Below are 16,150 nucleotides of genomic sequence, written 5' to 3' on the forward strand. Positions count from 1 at the left end.
GGAAAAAATTGTGAAAACAAGAAAACATGGGGTAAAAATATTAAGCCAAGCAAAGATGAGGGGCACAAATGCGAAATGCTTCTTTTTATTTAGTTATTTTCTTTTCATATTCTGAAATTCATTAAATTTACCTTTTATATTTTTATTATAAATTTATTCATAATATAGAGAGACAAACCAAAAATGGCAGGAACTGTAAATAAGAACAAAAATAGGGTTATCTACTTAAAGAAAGCCAAACCCAGAGTAAAACCCCACTCACTCACTGGATACGTAATAAGTTGGATTGGGTAGTATGAGTACTCTGTCTGGCTCTGGTGTCTGCTTCCACACTTCGCAGCAGTCACCTCATACTCTGCCTCACCATTTTCACCACTCTGTAATAAACAGAGCATATTAAAAAAAACAACCCCAACAACAAAGACAAAAAGCCCCTAACTCATTTAACATTTATACCATAAAAAAAGCACAGAAAGAGAAAATGAAACAAAGAATCTGATCAGCTTCTCTTCTTCTTCTTCTTCTTCTCTCTTTTCCTCTGTTTCTCTCTCTTTTAAGTCCACAATGGACTTTGTATGAGAAGCAGACCCACAAATCCAAAACTGCCCATCTCCATAATTTCTCATATTCTTTCTGTTTTTTCATGGCAGCTTCTGGTGGGTTGGTCTCTGAGCCAACATCGCAGCAAGAGGTTTTTCAATGGCTCAAAAACCTACCATTAGCACCAGAGTACCATCCTACTCCAGCTGAATTCCAAGATCCAATTGCCTACATTTTCAAAATCGAGAAGGAAGCTGCCAAGTATGGTATCTGCAAAATCGTGCCCCCTGTCCTTGCGGCTCCCAAGAAAGCTGCAATTGCTAACCTCAACCGCTCCCTCGCCGCCCGTGCTGACTCATCCACTTCGAAATCCCCACCCACATTCACTACCCGCCAGCAGCAGATCGGGTTCTGCCCGCGGAAGCCCCGCCCAGTGCAAAAGCCCGTGTGGCAGAGCGGAGAGAACTACACTTTTCAAGAATTCGAAACTAAAGCTAAATCCTTTGAGAGAAACTATCCCAAGAAGTGCTCGAAGAAGGGAGCTCTTTCTCCTCTAGAGATCGAAACCCTATACTGGAAAGCTACTGTCGATAAGCCTTTCTCTGTTGAGTATGCTAATGACATGCCGGGCTCTGCTTTCTCGCCGAAGAAGACTGGAGGTAAGGAGGTGGGAGAGGGGGTAACTGTAGGGGAAACGGAGTGGAACATGAGAGTAGTGTCAAGGGCAAAAGGGTCATTGTTGAGGTTTATGAAGGAGGAGATACCGGGGGTCACTTCACCGATGGTGTACGTAGCTATGCTGTTTAGTTGGTTCGCTTGGCATGTGGAGGATCATGACTTGCATAGCTTGAATTACTTGCATATGGGGGCAGGAAAGACTTGGTATGGCGTGCCAAGAGAGGCTGCAGTTGCTTTTGAGGAGGTGGTCCGGGTTCATGGGTATGGAGGAGAGATAAATCCTCTTGGTGAGTTTTTACTTTACTACATTAAACGAGAGGACTAACATGCTCCGCTCTTCTTAGGTATATTCATGTTATGTTCAATAGAATTTAATTATATGGACGGACATTGTCAAAAGCAGCAGTTAGGAGAATTACTTGATAAATATGGTGGATGGGATGATGGTAAGATTCTGAAAACGGTGAGATTTGATAATGTTTTGAGTAACCTGTATAACTTAGTGAGATGGGCTATTGAACAATGTAACTAAATAACAGTGAAGAGCTGGGATTCACTTTTTTACGAGAAGGCACTATTGTGTGGTTGGCGATTACTTGTTGAAACTATTGCTGTGCTACTGGTGTTTGATTGTCGTTCTGAGCTGCCCTTTTTCTGGAAACATTGTCAATAGATGTTTTATAGAGTGATGTTCTGCTTTAACTGGAAAAAAAAAAAAAAAAACACACTTAATTTTGGAAAGTAAGAGAATTATCAGTTGACTTCATGTTTATAGATACATCTGAATAAACTAATTGTAACTTTCATTTGCCTTCTATCAGTTACATTTGCAATTCTTGGTGAGAAGACCACAGTTATGTCACCTGAAGTATTTATTAGTGCTGGTGTACCTTGCTGCAGGTGCCTCCTTTCACTTCTGTCCTATTCTGCTCCTCGATGTTCTCAATTTGCTGTATACTATCTTGCTGATATTTTACTTTATTGGGAACTTGTTTATGAGATGACCTTTGGGGTTTATGAAGCCATTTGCTTAGAAACTGCATTGATGTCATTTTTATTGAACTTGATTAATGATAGAAGTGCGACAATGGACTGAGAGAATTAGTCACTCAAAGGGACTTTTCTAAGAATATCATCACACCTTGTCCCTTTTGTTGCACTAATAGATACTTTGGGAATAAACTGAGAGACTTAGAGTAGTCATAACTCATAACTTGTATAAGCAAATGCTTTTTCAGTCTGCCTTGACTGCATCTTTGTATTTCTGAACTTTTTTAGTTGCTTTGAATCAGGTTAGTGCAAAATGCTGGGGAGTTTGTTGTCACTTTCCCAAGAGCCTATCATTCAGGGTTCAGTCATGGTAAGACACCTTTGAATTTCAGTTTAGTGCTCTCGAATTGGGAATTGATTGCTTCTTCCTCTTTTTTATCATTATTGCTTTTGACTAATGGGGATGCTGTTCATGATTTTTGATATCTAGGATTTAATTGTGGGGAGGCAGCTAATATAGCAACTCCTGAATGGTTGAGGATTGCTAAAGATGCTGCTATTCGAAGAGCTTCAATTAATTATCCACCGATGGTGTCTCATTTCCAGTTACTTTATGATCTTGCCCTGGAACTATGTACAAGGTTTTCTTTATAAACTGTCACAACTTTCCTTTTAGCTGCTGAACTAGCAACCTTATTCTCTTCAGTAGTTTCCTAGTTAGCTTCCAAGGGATTCTTCATTTTCAAATTGGATTATTTCAGATGATAAATTACAAGATGAAAAACTCTGCTATACATGATTTGTTGATTATATATCTAATATTTGTGAAATTTAATTGAGTTTAAAGTGGCCGATCACATGCTTCTGGGAAGACTTTCACAGGACATCTGATAAATTCTACATTTACAGCAAATTTTGTGTTAGTAGATAGATAATTGTCACCATCCTGTTTCCTTGTTGTCTACCCTATATGCTGTTATCTTTCTAGTTATTCTTCCAGTTAATTCTATATTTTTATGTGTAACCTGAAAACTTGAACTACCTTGAAAAATTCCTCTCGCATGTAAACTATGCTGCTGGATATCTATGTTAGGATGGTATGAGTATGATATAGTCCACATAGAATTGCTTTTTTAATTATGAGCCACCTCATATTCCTTATGTTTTCTTTTTCCAGAATGCCCGTGAGCATCAGTGCTAAACCGCGTAGTTCCAGACTGAAGGATAAGCAAAAGGGTGAAGGAGAAAGGTTGGTTAAAGAACTATTTGTAAACAATGTAATTCACAATAATGGCCTGCTTCATGTTCTTGGAAAAGGATCTTCAATTGTACTTCTTCCTCGAAGTTCTTCAGACATGTCTGTTTGTTCAAATTTACGTGTTGGATCTCAGTTAAGGGTGAGCTCCTCCCTTGGATTATGCAGTAGCAAGGGTACCATGAAATCCTCAAAGGATTCTGTTCCTGATGAAGTCATGCCAGAAATGAACAACAGAATCAATCAAGTAAAAGGCCTCTTTTCAATGAAAGAAAAGTTTGCTTCTTTGTGTGAAAGAAATAGGTTTTCCTCAATGAATGGAAATGACAGTATGCATAATATGGACACAGGCACTGAAAACGGGGGTACTGTTCATGGCGATAAGTTGTCTGATCAGAGACTGTTTTCATGTGTTACTTGTGGAATTTTGAGCTTTGATTGCATTGCCATCATTCAACCAAGAGAAGCAGCTGCTAGATACCTCATGTCTGCTGATTGTAACTTCTTTAATGATTGGATTGTTGGTTCTGGAGTAACTAATGATGGGTTCACCATTGCCCATCGAGACACCCATACTTCTGAGCAGAATTCCTCCACTAGTACGTTTTAAATGGTCTTCTTATGATGTTGGCTAGCCTTTATTACATGATATTACATATAGTTCAAAGTCATTTAGTTTTTTAGTTTATATTATGGCAATAACATATCGAGCTTGACCATACGTACTGAATTTGATCATGTGCATGTGTCTGATTGGATCATTGGATGTTATTGCATTTCTGGGATTGACTGATACAGGCCCTTAGAAGCAGTGTGCTAATGTTGAACTCTGCCAGTTAAGAAATGATCTAGAATGTTGGGTTGGGAGTGAGGGTTGGTTTGTTTTATGTTCTCACCCCTTTGTAAAACAATGTGCTGCATTTAAGATTACATTTTTTTTTAATGTTTTTTCCTGACCAGGCATTATAAAGTAGTAGGTCAAAACTGAATGGCTAGTGTTGGCACAGTAATACTTTGTTATATTCATTTTGATTAGTATAGGGTTTAGTTGACAAGAGTATATTTGTTATGGTTGCAAAACCAATAATGAGAAGACATGGGGATAATGCAGAAGAATTATAGTGCTTTGAAGTGAAAACGATTCTTTCCAACTTGATATGGACAATGAGAAATTGATGATCTAAAATCTTTCATGGATGATAAATGGATAAGAAATGCTTTTTTCTATGTCATAATAATGTTGCCAGGGCTGTTATTCTGTGTCAATTATTTATTTGTTTATTCTAACATTATGGTACCATGATGATGCATGGATCCTGTTTTGAGTTAAACCATTCATTGTGCAATATAAATGCATTCTTTAATCAACATGGCTCTTTGAGCAGCTAAATTTTCAATTAACCTGCACATAGTGTGGTGCTCAAGAAGGCCAAAGGCCTGTTATTATTTTTCTTTTTATCTTTTTATTCTGTAGCTTCTCTGTTTATTTGCTTGTTTCCTTATTCTGGTTGCCAGTTTTGAACACATTCTTTTTCTCTAAAAATACAGAGTGGATGGAGAAGAATACTGTGGATGGTTTGTATGATGTCCCTGTTCAGTCTGCCAATTGCCAAATTCAGATGATAGATCAAAATAAAGTTGCTTCAAATACTGAAACACAGAAAGGCACTTCTTCTCTTAGCTTACTAGCTTTGAATTATGGAAATTCATCAGACTCTGAGGAAGACCAGGTTGAGCCAGATGTTTTGCACCATGCTGATGAAATTAACATGTTAAACTGTTCATCCGAAAGTAAATATCAGCATCGAATCTCTGCTTTGCCTTCTCTCAAGCAAGAGTGCCATCAGGATGAAGCTGACAGTCGTACTCTATCTTCAGCAAGGCCTGATTGTGGAGATGAAGTCACTCTTCAAAGTATTGATTGCCATGCAGAACATGGACATGGGAATAAACCAGCCACTTTCAAGGATGAAAGTGATCGAGCTCTTAACTGTTCTGTTGAGTTTGAAACTGATAATCTTGCTTCTATGGAATCAAATGGTTTGGAGCATACATTTAGAGGTCCAATGTCAACGTCACGCATAGCTTCAAGTTGTTCCCCAGTTGTCCATGATACTGGGAAAGCAAAGTTTAATAGAGTTGTTGTACCAAGAGAGAATATGGACACATCATTTGCCCAAAGATCTGATGAAGATTCTTCTTGCATGCATGTCTTCTGTCTTGAGCATGCTGTAGAAATGGAACAGCAATTTCGCCCAATTGGGGGAGTGCATATATTGCTTCTCTGTCATCCAGGTGTGTTGTGAAACAATTGACCCCCATTGATTCTTGATTTGTGGTGTTGACACTGCCTTTCCCTATTTTTTCCATGTTCTCTTTTCCAATGCTCTTTAATAATCAAAATAAAGTTTTATCCAGAATTTATGTAGCATTGATAATGGAGTATGACCTTAATAATATGTTGATTTAAGTAGATGATTGAGTGTGTTCAATGACAGTTCACACTATATGTTGATTCAAGTGGATTAAGTAACCTGCTTATGTAGGGATATCTGTACTTGTCTTATTTTATATTGTCAAGTGAATCCATTTGGTGACTTGCGTATTACGGATCGGGAAGAAATGTCTTGAATTGTACTAGAGGAATATAATTTCCACTCTCTGTTACCTGGCTTCACATTTTGTTTGCATTTAAATTTGTGATTTCATCGAAGGGAAAATTGGTGCATAATGGAGATTTTAAGAAAAGGGCCAGTATACTGTAGAGGAAAAGGATTTGCTTCTTAATATTAATGTTTATTTCTCATCAGTCATGACAAGAAAATTTGAGGTTGTGCTCCTTTTCATTGTACGAAAAGATCTCCATGATCTGGCTCTTTTGCGGTAAAATGTCCCTTTAATTTGCTGGAGAAAGTCTGTTATATGTAAACCATAGTTGATGTTTGATAATCAGTCTGTTAACTCTGATAAATTCCAATCAAATACTTTTCTGCCAGATATTCATTCTTGTCTTCTGGCATGCATATGTAAATTCTCATTTTATCTGCTTCCTTGTAATTTCTATGAAAATGATTGCAGAGTATCCCAGGATAGAAGCCGTGGCAAGGTCAGTGTCGGAAGAACTGGGAATTGAGTGTCTCTGGAATGATATTAATTTCAGGGATGCCACCAAAGAGGATGAGGAGAATATCCAGTCAGCTTTGGATAGTGAGGAAGCCATACCAGGGAATGGGGACTGGGCTGTAAAGTTGGGCATCAATCTTTTTTACAGTGCCAATCTTAGCCGATCTTCTCTTTACAGTAAGCAGATGCCATACAATTCTGTTATATACAATGCTTTTGGTCGTAGTTCCCCAGCTAGCTCCCCCACAAAGTTTAATGTTTATGGAAGGAAGCCTAGCAAGCAGAAAAAAGTGGTGGCTGGGAGATGGTGCGGGAAAGTTTGGATGTCAAATCAAGTCCATCCCTTCCTAACAAAACGGGATTCTGAGGATCAAGATCAAGAACAAGAAAGAAGCTTCCGTGGTTGGACAAAGCCAGATGAGAAGCTTGAGAGAAAACCAGAAATTATCTATAGGACTGAAACCACCTTAGCCACCAGAAAATCTGGGAGGAAGAGGAAAATGTCTGTAGCAAGTGGACCAGGTAAGGAAGTCAAATGCTTCAATACAGAAGATGCAGCTTCAGAGGATTCTCAAGAGGATGTTTCTTGTAAGCAGCATACAAGAGTTTACAGTAGGATGCAAATTAAACGAATTGAGAGAGAAGTTTCATATGATTCCTTGGAGGATTATTCTCATCAGCAATATGGAAGAACTCACAGAATCAAGCAGGCTAAATCTGTTGAGAGAGAAGATGCAAATTCAGATGATCCCTTGAGATGTAACACTCAGCAGCATAGAAGAACTCTTAGAAGCAAACAGGCCAAATCTATTGAGAGTGAAAATGATGTTTCTTATGCTTTAGTGGACAACAGTTCTCGAAAGCAACATAGCAGAATTCCTAGGACAAGAAGTAATCAAGCCAAATATGTTGAGAGTAAAAGTGAATTTTCAGATGATTCACTGGAAGGTGATATTCATGACTGGCATGGAAGGGTTCCTAGGAGTACACAAGCCAAGTTTAGGAGGGAAGATGCAGTTTCAGTTGATTCACTAGAGGAGAGTTCTCATCGACCGCTAAGGAGGGTTCACAGAAGCAAACAGGCCGCATATTTTGAAAAGGAAGATGCAATCTCAGATGATTCGCTGGAGAATAGTTCTCTGCAGCGGAATAGGAGGATTTCTGGAGGCAGCCAAGCCAAATTTATTGAGAGGCATGATGAAGTTTCAGATGATATGCTAGAAGGAAGTACTTACCAGCAGCACAGAGGATCTTCTCGGAACAGGGAATCAAAGTTTATTGACAAGGAGGGTGCAGTTTCTGACGACCTACTGGAGGACAGTACTTGTCAGCAGCGCATGAGGATATTCAGAACCCAGCAAGCCAAATTTGTGGAGAGGCAAAATGAAGCTTCAGATGATTCATTGGAGGATGCAATTCAGCAGCAACGGCAAGTGATTCCTAGAAGCAAAAGGACCAAATTTGTTAAGAGAGAAGATGCAGTTTCAGATGATTTGCTGGAGGATGATACTCATCTGAAGCACAGGCGGATACCCAGAAGCAGGAAGGCCAAATTAATAGAGAGAGAAGATGGTTCAGATGATCTGCAGGAGGATGATGGTCAATGGCAGTCAAGGAAGACTCCTAGAGGCAAGCCGGCCAAATTTATTGAGAGTGAGGATGGATCAGATGATCTGCAGGACGTTACTCATTGGCAGTCACGGAAGACCTCTCGACGCAGGCAAGCTGCATCTATAGAAAGGGAAGATGTTTCAGATGATCTAGAGGAGGGCAACCCTCATTGGCAGCCAAAAAAGACTCATAGATGCAAGCAAGCCAAGTTTATTGAAAGGGAAGATGTTTCAGATGATCTGCATGAGGATGATACTCATTGGCAGCCAAGGAAGATTCCTAGAGGCAAGCAAGCCAAACTTATTGAGAGGGAAGATGCAGTTTCAGACGATTTGTTGGAGCATTATTCTATTAAGAAGCACCGGAGGATTCTTAGAAGTAAGCAGAGGAAACCAGCGACGCTTCGCAAAATGAAGCGAGGGGCTGTTCAGCATGTGAAACAAGGGACCTCTAGGCTAAAAAGGAGAGAGAATCTCCAATCAATCAAACAAGATAAGCAAATGAAGCAAGAAACTCCTCGGCTTTGGAATGCTAAAGGTGAGCGTAATACAAGACAGTTCGAATCACGTGTTGAAGAAGAGCTAGAAGGTGGACCCAGTACACGCCTTAGGAAAAGGCCCTCAAAGCCTTCAAAAGAGTCAGAAACAAAGCTAAAAGAGAAGCTGCAAAGCAATAGGAAGAAAGTGAAGAGTTCTTCAGCTGGGAAGCCTCCAAATGGCCAGAAGAGTGTGAAAAATAAGGATGAGGATGCAGAATATCAGTGTGACATAGAGGGGTGCGCCATGAGCTTTGGCTCAAAACATGAGCTAGCATTGCACAAAAGAAATATTTGTCCTGTCAAAGGGTGTGGAAAGACATTCTTCTCGCACAAATATCTGGTGCAGCACCGTCGAGTCCACCTGGATGACCGCCCCCTTAAGTGCCCCTGGAAAGGATGCAAGATGACGTTCAAATGGGCATGGGCACGGACTGAACACATTAGGGTTCACACGGGTGCTCGTCCTTATGTTTGTGCTGAAGAAGGTTGTGGGCAGACATTCAGATTCGTGTCAGACTTCAGTCGTCACAAGCGGAAGACTGGTCATTCAGTGAAGAAAAGCAGGGGTTAATTTAATTCAAGAGAAATGTAATTTAATTGCTAATGGAAGTGTTGTTCAATTGGCAGTGTAGGGCTAGGTTTAAAAAGATGATAGGTTTCGGTTTTCCCTGTAATTGTCATTCAGATTAACATTAATTCTCTTCTCATTTATTCACTGCAATCTGACCAATTTCTTGGATCTTAAAGGAGATTAATCTCCAGACTCCAGTGAATGTCAATAGTAAAAGTCTTGTTTCCAGTTGGGAGTTGAGAGCATTTCTAACTGCCTTCTGCAGCCAGTATAACATGTGGCAGACTTGTTCAATAGCAAATCAACCTTATTCACTCTCATTTTCTCAACCTTCTACCTTCCCGCCAAACCCACTGCGTGTAATCGCTCATCACCAATGCATTCAAACAGTTCCCACCTCCTATTTCCAAAATTCGTTAGATGAGTTCTTGCACCTACCACAATCCCACCCCTTGAGCACCGCCCTCCAACTTTGGAATCATTAAATTGGGATTTGATAACTAATTGTATAATTTATTTACAGCAAAAAAAATTTTACTTAAAATTATGATTCGTTATTAAAATTTATTCTTTATTTTTCCTTGTTTATTTTAAAGATAAAAAAAAAAATATTTCAAATAATGTTTAATAAATTAATACAAAAAGTCAACATTTTGTAGAAAATGTAAAAGAGTTTGTTTGATATTGAATTTAAATTTATAAAAAAAATATTTATTTAGATGTTGTTGCTATTTAAAATCTTTTAATTAAAATATATTAAATTTAATATAAAAATAAATTTTAATAATTTTTATCTAATGTAATTAAAATATATATGTATATATATATTTTTTACATCTGAATTCAAACAAAAATGTTAAACCGATTATAAGCATCTTGGTACAAATAGTTAAATACACATTAATATATTAAAAAAATATTTAATCTTTATATTTTAATAAAATTAATTATTTAAATTTAATTATTTTCATTATTTTAAATAAAATTTTTTTAATTCAATTATTTCGTTCTTATTCTGATAATTTAAATAATATAATTATTTAATTTTCATAATTTTAAATATATTAATTATTTAATTTTTATAATTTAAATAATATAATTATTCTTTATTTTATTAACTAGCTTAATAAAAAAAAGAGTAAAAAAAATAAAAGCATTAAATAATATATTTTATAAAATAAAAAAATAAATATTAATAATTAATTTTATTAAAATATATGCATTGAAAAATAATTTTCCGACGTTTTGGACCTTGTTCTTCTCTTTATTCTTCAACCTTTTTATTTTGATTTGACGAAATTATTTTGTCCTTTACCATTATATCCCTCTCAGCTACATCTGCAATTAGGGTTTTTCCAAATTGAAATGTTTTGTCCTAATGGAATACTCGGAAGCATCTAATTTTCTCACAAGTACGGCTGATACAAACCCTAAATTAGAGTTTCAATTGTCTCTACCCTCTTCCAATGCGGATATAGATTCTGATCTGACCTTAGAACTACCCAAAAAGCTGGAGAAGAAGCAGCTTTATTTGAAAGAGGGCGGGCGAGAGGATGAGGAGGTTGCACCTGTTACCGTGGAGGTGGAGGAAGTACATGAAGAACTAGGGAAGCAGCTCCATTTGAAAGAGTATGAGGATGACAAACATTTGATTGAATTGAACCAAAATGAAGACTTTAAGAGTGTGGAGAGCAGTGGTCGAGAAGAAGAACACAACAGGATTAACAAAGAGGATAATGATAATGATAATGATGGAGTGGAGGAGGAGGATGAGAGAAGTAATGGAGACACAAGGCATCAGTATCCTGTGAGACCTGAAGCTGAAGATTGTTCCTACTATATGAAAACTGGGACTTGCAAATTTGGATTCAATTGCAAGTTCAATCACCCTGTAAGAAGGAAAAACCAGGTACTGTATGGTCATTCTGTGTTTGTGTATATGTTATGGCCTTAGTGTCAAACACGGTCTGTGTTTGTGTATATATTATGGCCTTAGTGTTAAACACGGTACTTTGAATGAAAAGCTGTCTTTTTTTGTTGTGTGTGCTTATTGGATCTTATTTAGGTAGATGAGAGGATTTTTCCCTGTAACGGGAGTTGTTATTACGATCTTGAGAGGGGAGTTACTGGGTTTGGAGGAATATAATTATAAAATAGAGGGGTTTCAGAATGTTAAAAGTGGCTTGAGCTGCTATTATCAGATGCAGTTGCTTGTCTTGATGAAAGTATTAATGGGCTATAGGTTTTATATTGGCATGGCAATTGGCAGTGTATCAAGTGAAGGAAATTGATTTTTGTTGCTTTATTAAGCATTTGGCCATTTTGGATCTTCTATCATTCTAAGATCCATTGTTGGAATCATATTATTCCATATGTTGCCCTAACTTTTAATTTTGCATCTTGCAATTTTGCTTCATTAAGGCTACCAGGGAGAAGGTGAAGGAAAGTGAAGAACCAACAGAGAGTCCAGGCCAGACGGAATGCAAGGTTATCTGATATAATTTTTGTACTAATGAGCTGCATTTACAAATATTGTGATTTAAAAATTCAAATTAATTTTACTCCCTTCTTTGTGTTCTTTTTGCTGTTTTGTAGAAGTTTGATCTCTTCTGCATTCCATTTTGTTATGCCATGAAGTAAACTCTCATTTGTTCCATGGTGATTGGTTGTTCTAAGATGAATCATTAATCACTGTTTTTCATTACAATTTCATAATGCAATCATGCTCAAAGCATGTTATACAGACAGCATTACTTGTGTGGAAAAATTTCCATTTATACCATGTTGAGTCTTCTCAATGTTCTTTCTTGTTTAGTTTCACCATGTTCATGCATTTTTTAACTCCTGAGTTTGGTTTATATTCCTTACTTTAAGGCATTAAGGCCTAGTTTAAGCTGTGGTTTTGATGAGGACTGCCTTGAACTTAATTTGCATTATAGGAATTGGGATTTCTTGATGTGATAAAATTTTCTGTGACTCATTTATTAACTTAATCAAGTTGTTTTCGGGAGTGCATTATCTTTTGTCCTTCGAAGAATAAACATCTAATAAGCTGGTTTTAGAAGTATTCATGTTCTTCTGTTAGCTCTAAGTAATATGCATGGCTAGTGAATAACCGCTTCTGTCGGGCTGTAATTCTTTCTTGATTTCGCTGCAGTATTACTTGAGGACAGGGGGCTGTAAGTATGGAAAAGCTTGTAGATACAATCACTCAAGAGAAAAACCTCCAATGCTTCCTGCAAAAACAACAGTGTCCCCTGTTTACGACTTTAACTTTCTTGGTCTGCCAATCCGACCGGTATCGCTTCTATGCATATACAGAAATATTTGGCATCTCTTTGCAAATTCTTGCAAGGACTTATCTTTGTTTTAATAATGCATACTGGAAATTTTAACATATTTCATTCATCATAGGGAGAGAAAGAGTGTCCGTATTATATGCGTAATGGCTCCTGCAAATATGGAGCTAACTGCCGGTTTAATCATCCTGATCCTACAACTGTGGGAAGTGACCCTCCTTCAGCATTCAATAATGGTGGGTCTGCTGCTTTACAGAGTTCTTCACAATCAAGTGTAGCAACTTGGTCTTCGCCAAGAGGACTAAATGAGAATGCCCCCTTTGTGCCAATTATGTTTTCAGCAACTCAAGGGGTTACTTCACAAAATCCAGAATGGAATGGTTATCAGGTACTACATATTCCTTTGTATGGTAGTATTTCCTTGATTTTGTTGCCTAAAATTATTAAAATACTAAATGGTCCCCATTTATGTATTTTGCTGAATCTTGATTTATTTTTGTAATTGGTGTTTAAGATGTACAAGATGACTTTCCTGATATATTGGCATATTTCAATAAGTAAAAGAAGCTGTCTAAAGTTAAAGTGGGGTGGTTTTTTTTTTTTGTTCTTTTTTTCTTTTCTTTTCTTTAAAATTGAACTTAAAAGAGGTGATATACAAGATGGCAATTTCAACCAGCCTCGCACTGAACTTAACCCAGCAGGAATCCTGATGCAGGAGCAACCGAAGTCCTTTTCAGTATTGGATTTTATTTGGTTTTCTATTCAGTTCTTGATTTTATTTAGTTTTAGTTTTCTTGTTCTTTAATTAGGATTCTTGTCTATTAATTGTTGATTAATTACTATTAGTTTTCAATCTTTGAGTAAGATTTATCATAGATAGCATAAGGTTGCTGGCAGACCATAGACATATCAAGAGTGCTTTTTTTTTTTTTGGCATTCGGGATTTCATCAAGAGGTTTTCTATAAATCCTAACTATCTTTTCTTTGTTTCAACCACAATCAACCCTATTTTAGCCGTATTTTTTGAGATATAATTGTCTTAAACTCTTCCACTGCATCAAATTGAGGCATTGCCTTTCCCCAATTTTAATAAAATATAATATATATTATTATTTAACACACAGTAGTATATAATTATTTTTATATTTTTAAAAATAAAAAGTTAATTACTTAGTATTATTTTTATTAATAATTCAATACAAGTCCTTTATAGTTTATTCACTATGATTGATGAAATAGACGTATTGATTACAAAGGCTTATACTTGTCCTTGTAAAAACGCAGAGACAAGGAGCCTCATTCTTTGGGCTGAGTCGCACTATATTTTTAGTGGCTTTCAACCCTGTCCTGAGTTGCTTGTGCATGGAGAACACTGAAACAGAATTAGCACTTAAGAGTTACAGCAACATTATTTTGTTAACCTTGTATGAAGTGTAATTGCTAATATTAATTGATAAGTAAATCATCTTAATGGTTAACGGAAAAAAAAGTGGCCTGCTTTTTCATTGTTAGTTGATCCATTGCTTAGTGTTTTCACTTTCTCCTTCTCTATGGATGCCTTATTTTCTTTTGATCCTTCTGCTTTTCCCTTCTGATGCAGTTGATTACTTAAAACTAATTTTGATGCCAATAGAAGTTGGATTGTGAATTTCTAGATCTTTTGCAATTTAATTCTAGATCTTTTTTTTTAGAGCTTATTTTATTAATCACTCTCAAAAATTTATTACCAAACTTATTTCCCCACCAATTATAATTCTTTTTGGCTTGTCAAGGCTCCTATATATTCACCAGAAAGGAGTATACATCTGGCTCCAGCTTATGTCATAAGCAATCCGGCTACAGATAACAATGTCTATGCACATCAGCAGCATACACTAGTGGATGAATTTCCAGAACGACCAGGTCAACCAGAGTGCAATTATTATATGAAAACCGGAGACTGTAAATTCAAGTCTAACTGCAAATATCATCATCCAAAGAATCAGATCCCAAAGTCATCTCCATGTGCTCTTAGTGACAAGGGCCTGCCGTTGAGACCTGTAAGTTTATTCTTCATCATGGGCTGTTTCTTATGAAGGAGAAATCGCCTTCAGAAATAATTTTGAAACTCTTGTCATTTATGGACCAAAATGGAATCAACAGTCTATCAATTAGTAGTCCAAGGTTTTCCAAAATGACCAAGAAGATATTTTTCTATTTATTTTTAACTCATTTATTGGATGCAACCGTAATGTCTGCTCCAATTCAAGTGCTTATATCATTTCTAACTTTAGCTTCACGCGTTGCTATACCTGTCTTAGTACACTACAACAATGCATGCAATTGAGATACTCCTAGTGGTTTTACTTCTTTAGCCATAAGCACTATCTGGATTTTAAGTGTTCATGATTCTATTTTCTTGACTAAGTTTTTGTCTCTCAAATCTAGGGTCAGCATGTATGTTCATACTATAGCCGGTATGGTATTTGCAAGTTTGGACCTGCTTGTAAGTTTGACCATCCAACACAACCAGCTTTAATGACAGGGTATGCTGAAGATCAGACTAGAACGTCTGAAACTGGAAATGAAAGTGATACTGCAATTTAGCAGAATTGTAAAATAATTTTTCGTCAATCAAACTAGCCTTTTAGGGTCCATGATACAGGGGATTTTAAATTTTCTCCATGATAGTGGATCTTTTATTTTACCTTCTCTCTGGTTCATCTGCCGCAAGATTTTGAAACTGTGGCGTTTTTCATTTATCATGTGTTGTGTTGCTACAACCCAAATGAAATCGGGATATGTAAATTCTCCATTTAATGTTCTTTACTGGCTTTGTTTATTTATTTAATAATTTAACTTTGCATTTGCCAAATAATACACATGCGGCTTGAATTACTCATTAAAATAATTTTACTTATGTTAGTGTATGAATTATTTTATACACTTAATTAACACCAATCAAAATTCAAGAACCATGTTTTACAATGAAATCACTATATTCTATAGTGGAGTTTGCTATGATGTGTTAATTACTAATTCGATGGATATATACACTTAACTATTTATGGTACCATCAAGTTAGTGATTAATTTGGGAGATGGTTTTGTTCCACCTCAATTTGACTCTTTGCATCAGTGTGATGGCTACATATTATCTCTGCTTAGGAGTGTAATGAGAAGAGGTGGCAAGATATCAATCGGTGACCCGGGTGTCGTGGTAACAAAAAAGAAAAAGAAACTATCTATAATGCAGTTTCTGTTTTGATGAGTCAAGGAAACCATTGAAACTGTTTTTTTCCTGATAAAAATCAAACATTGTCAATAGATTACAATGTAAAGTATTGAAAATTGTGAAAATCTTGTTTAGTCGGTTCAAATTATGATTGATTGTTTTACTTGAATTCCTGTTTATGTGATGGGCAGTGGCAAAAATATAGGGAGAAAAAAATCTCAGCAATTTTTTAGTTCTTCACTTCCCTTGATGATTTTAACATTCTTTGATACTTATAAAGGACTGATAAAAAAGGCATGGATTTTCTTCAAATCTCATCTTCAAAATTCCCA

The 16,150-nt window shown here is 36.5% G+C and overlaps 2 protein-coding genes across 2 annotated transcripts; both read left to right on the forward strand.

The window, feature by feature from the left end:
• The first annotated feature begins 336 nt into the window (after positions 1-336).
• On the forward strand, positions 337-9,534 carry LOC110634048 (lysine-specific demethylase REF6). Its single transcript, XM_058132576.1, has 7 exons — positions 337-1,505; positions 2,040-2,118; positions 2,511-2,578; positions 2,699-2,849; positions 3,386-4,062; positions 5,012-5,758; positions 6,542-9,534. Exons 1-7 carry the CDS (start codon positions 644-646, stop codon positions 9,304-9,306), a joined length of 5,349 nt encoding a protein of 1,782 aa, XP_057988559.1. The 5' UTR covers positions 337-643; the 3' UTR covers positions 9,307-9,534.
• A 1,063-nt stretch (positions 9,535-10,597) lies between these two features.
• Positions 10,598-15,409, forward strand: LOC110634027 (zinc finger CCCH domain-containing protein 43). Its single transcript, XM_021782907.2, has 6 exons — positions 10,598-11,215; positions 11,728-11,793; positions 12,464-12,604; positions 12,721-12,993; positions 14,378-14,644; positions 15,033-15,409. Exons 1-6 carry the CDS (start codon positions 10,685-10,687, stop codon positions 15,189-15,191), a joined length of 1,437 nt encoding a protein of 478 aa, XP_021638599.1. The 5' UTR covers positions 10,598-10,684; the 3' UTR covers positions 15,192-15,409.
• Positions 15,410-16,150: the final 741 nt, after the last annotated feature.

This window comes from Hevea brasiliensis, chromosome 13, assembly GCF_030052815.1.
Source record: "Hevea brasiliensis isolate MT/VB/25A 57/8 chromosome 13, ASM3005281v1, whole genome shotgun sequence".
In the NCBI taxonomy this organism is placed as follows: domain Eukaryota; kingdom Viridiplantae; phylum Streptophyta; class Magnoliopsida; order Malpighiales; family Euphorbiaceae; genus Hevea; species Hevea brasiliensis.

Coding starts and splice junctions, on each gene's coding strand:
- LOC110634048 (XM_058132576.1), top strand. CDS start 644: ATGGCAGCTTCTGGTGGGTTGGTCTCTGAGCCAACATCGCAGCAAGAG. Junction 2,579..2,698: donor TCATTCAGGGTTCAGTCATG/GTAAGACACCTT, acceptor TTTGATATCTAG/GATTTAATTGTGGGGAGGCA. Junction 2,850..3,385: donor GCCCTGGAACTATGTACAAG/GTTTTCTTTATA, acceptor TTCTTTTTCCAG/AATGCCCGTGAGCATCAGTG.
- LOC110634027 (XM_021782907.2), top strand. CDS start 10,685: ATGGAATACTCGGAAGCATCTAATTTTCTCACAAGTACGGCTGATACA. Junction 11,794..12,463: donor CAGGCCAGACGGAATGCAAG/GTTATCTGATAT, acceptor ATTTCGCTGCAG/TATTACTTGAGGACAGGGGG. Junction 14,645..15,032: donor AGGGCCTGCCGTTGAGACCT/GTAAGTTTATTC, acceptor TCTCAAATCTAG/GGTCAGCATGTATGTTCATA.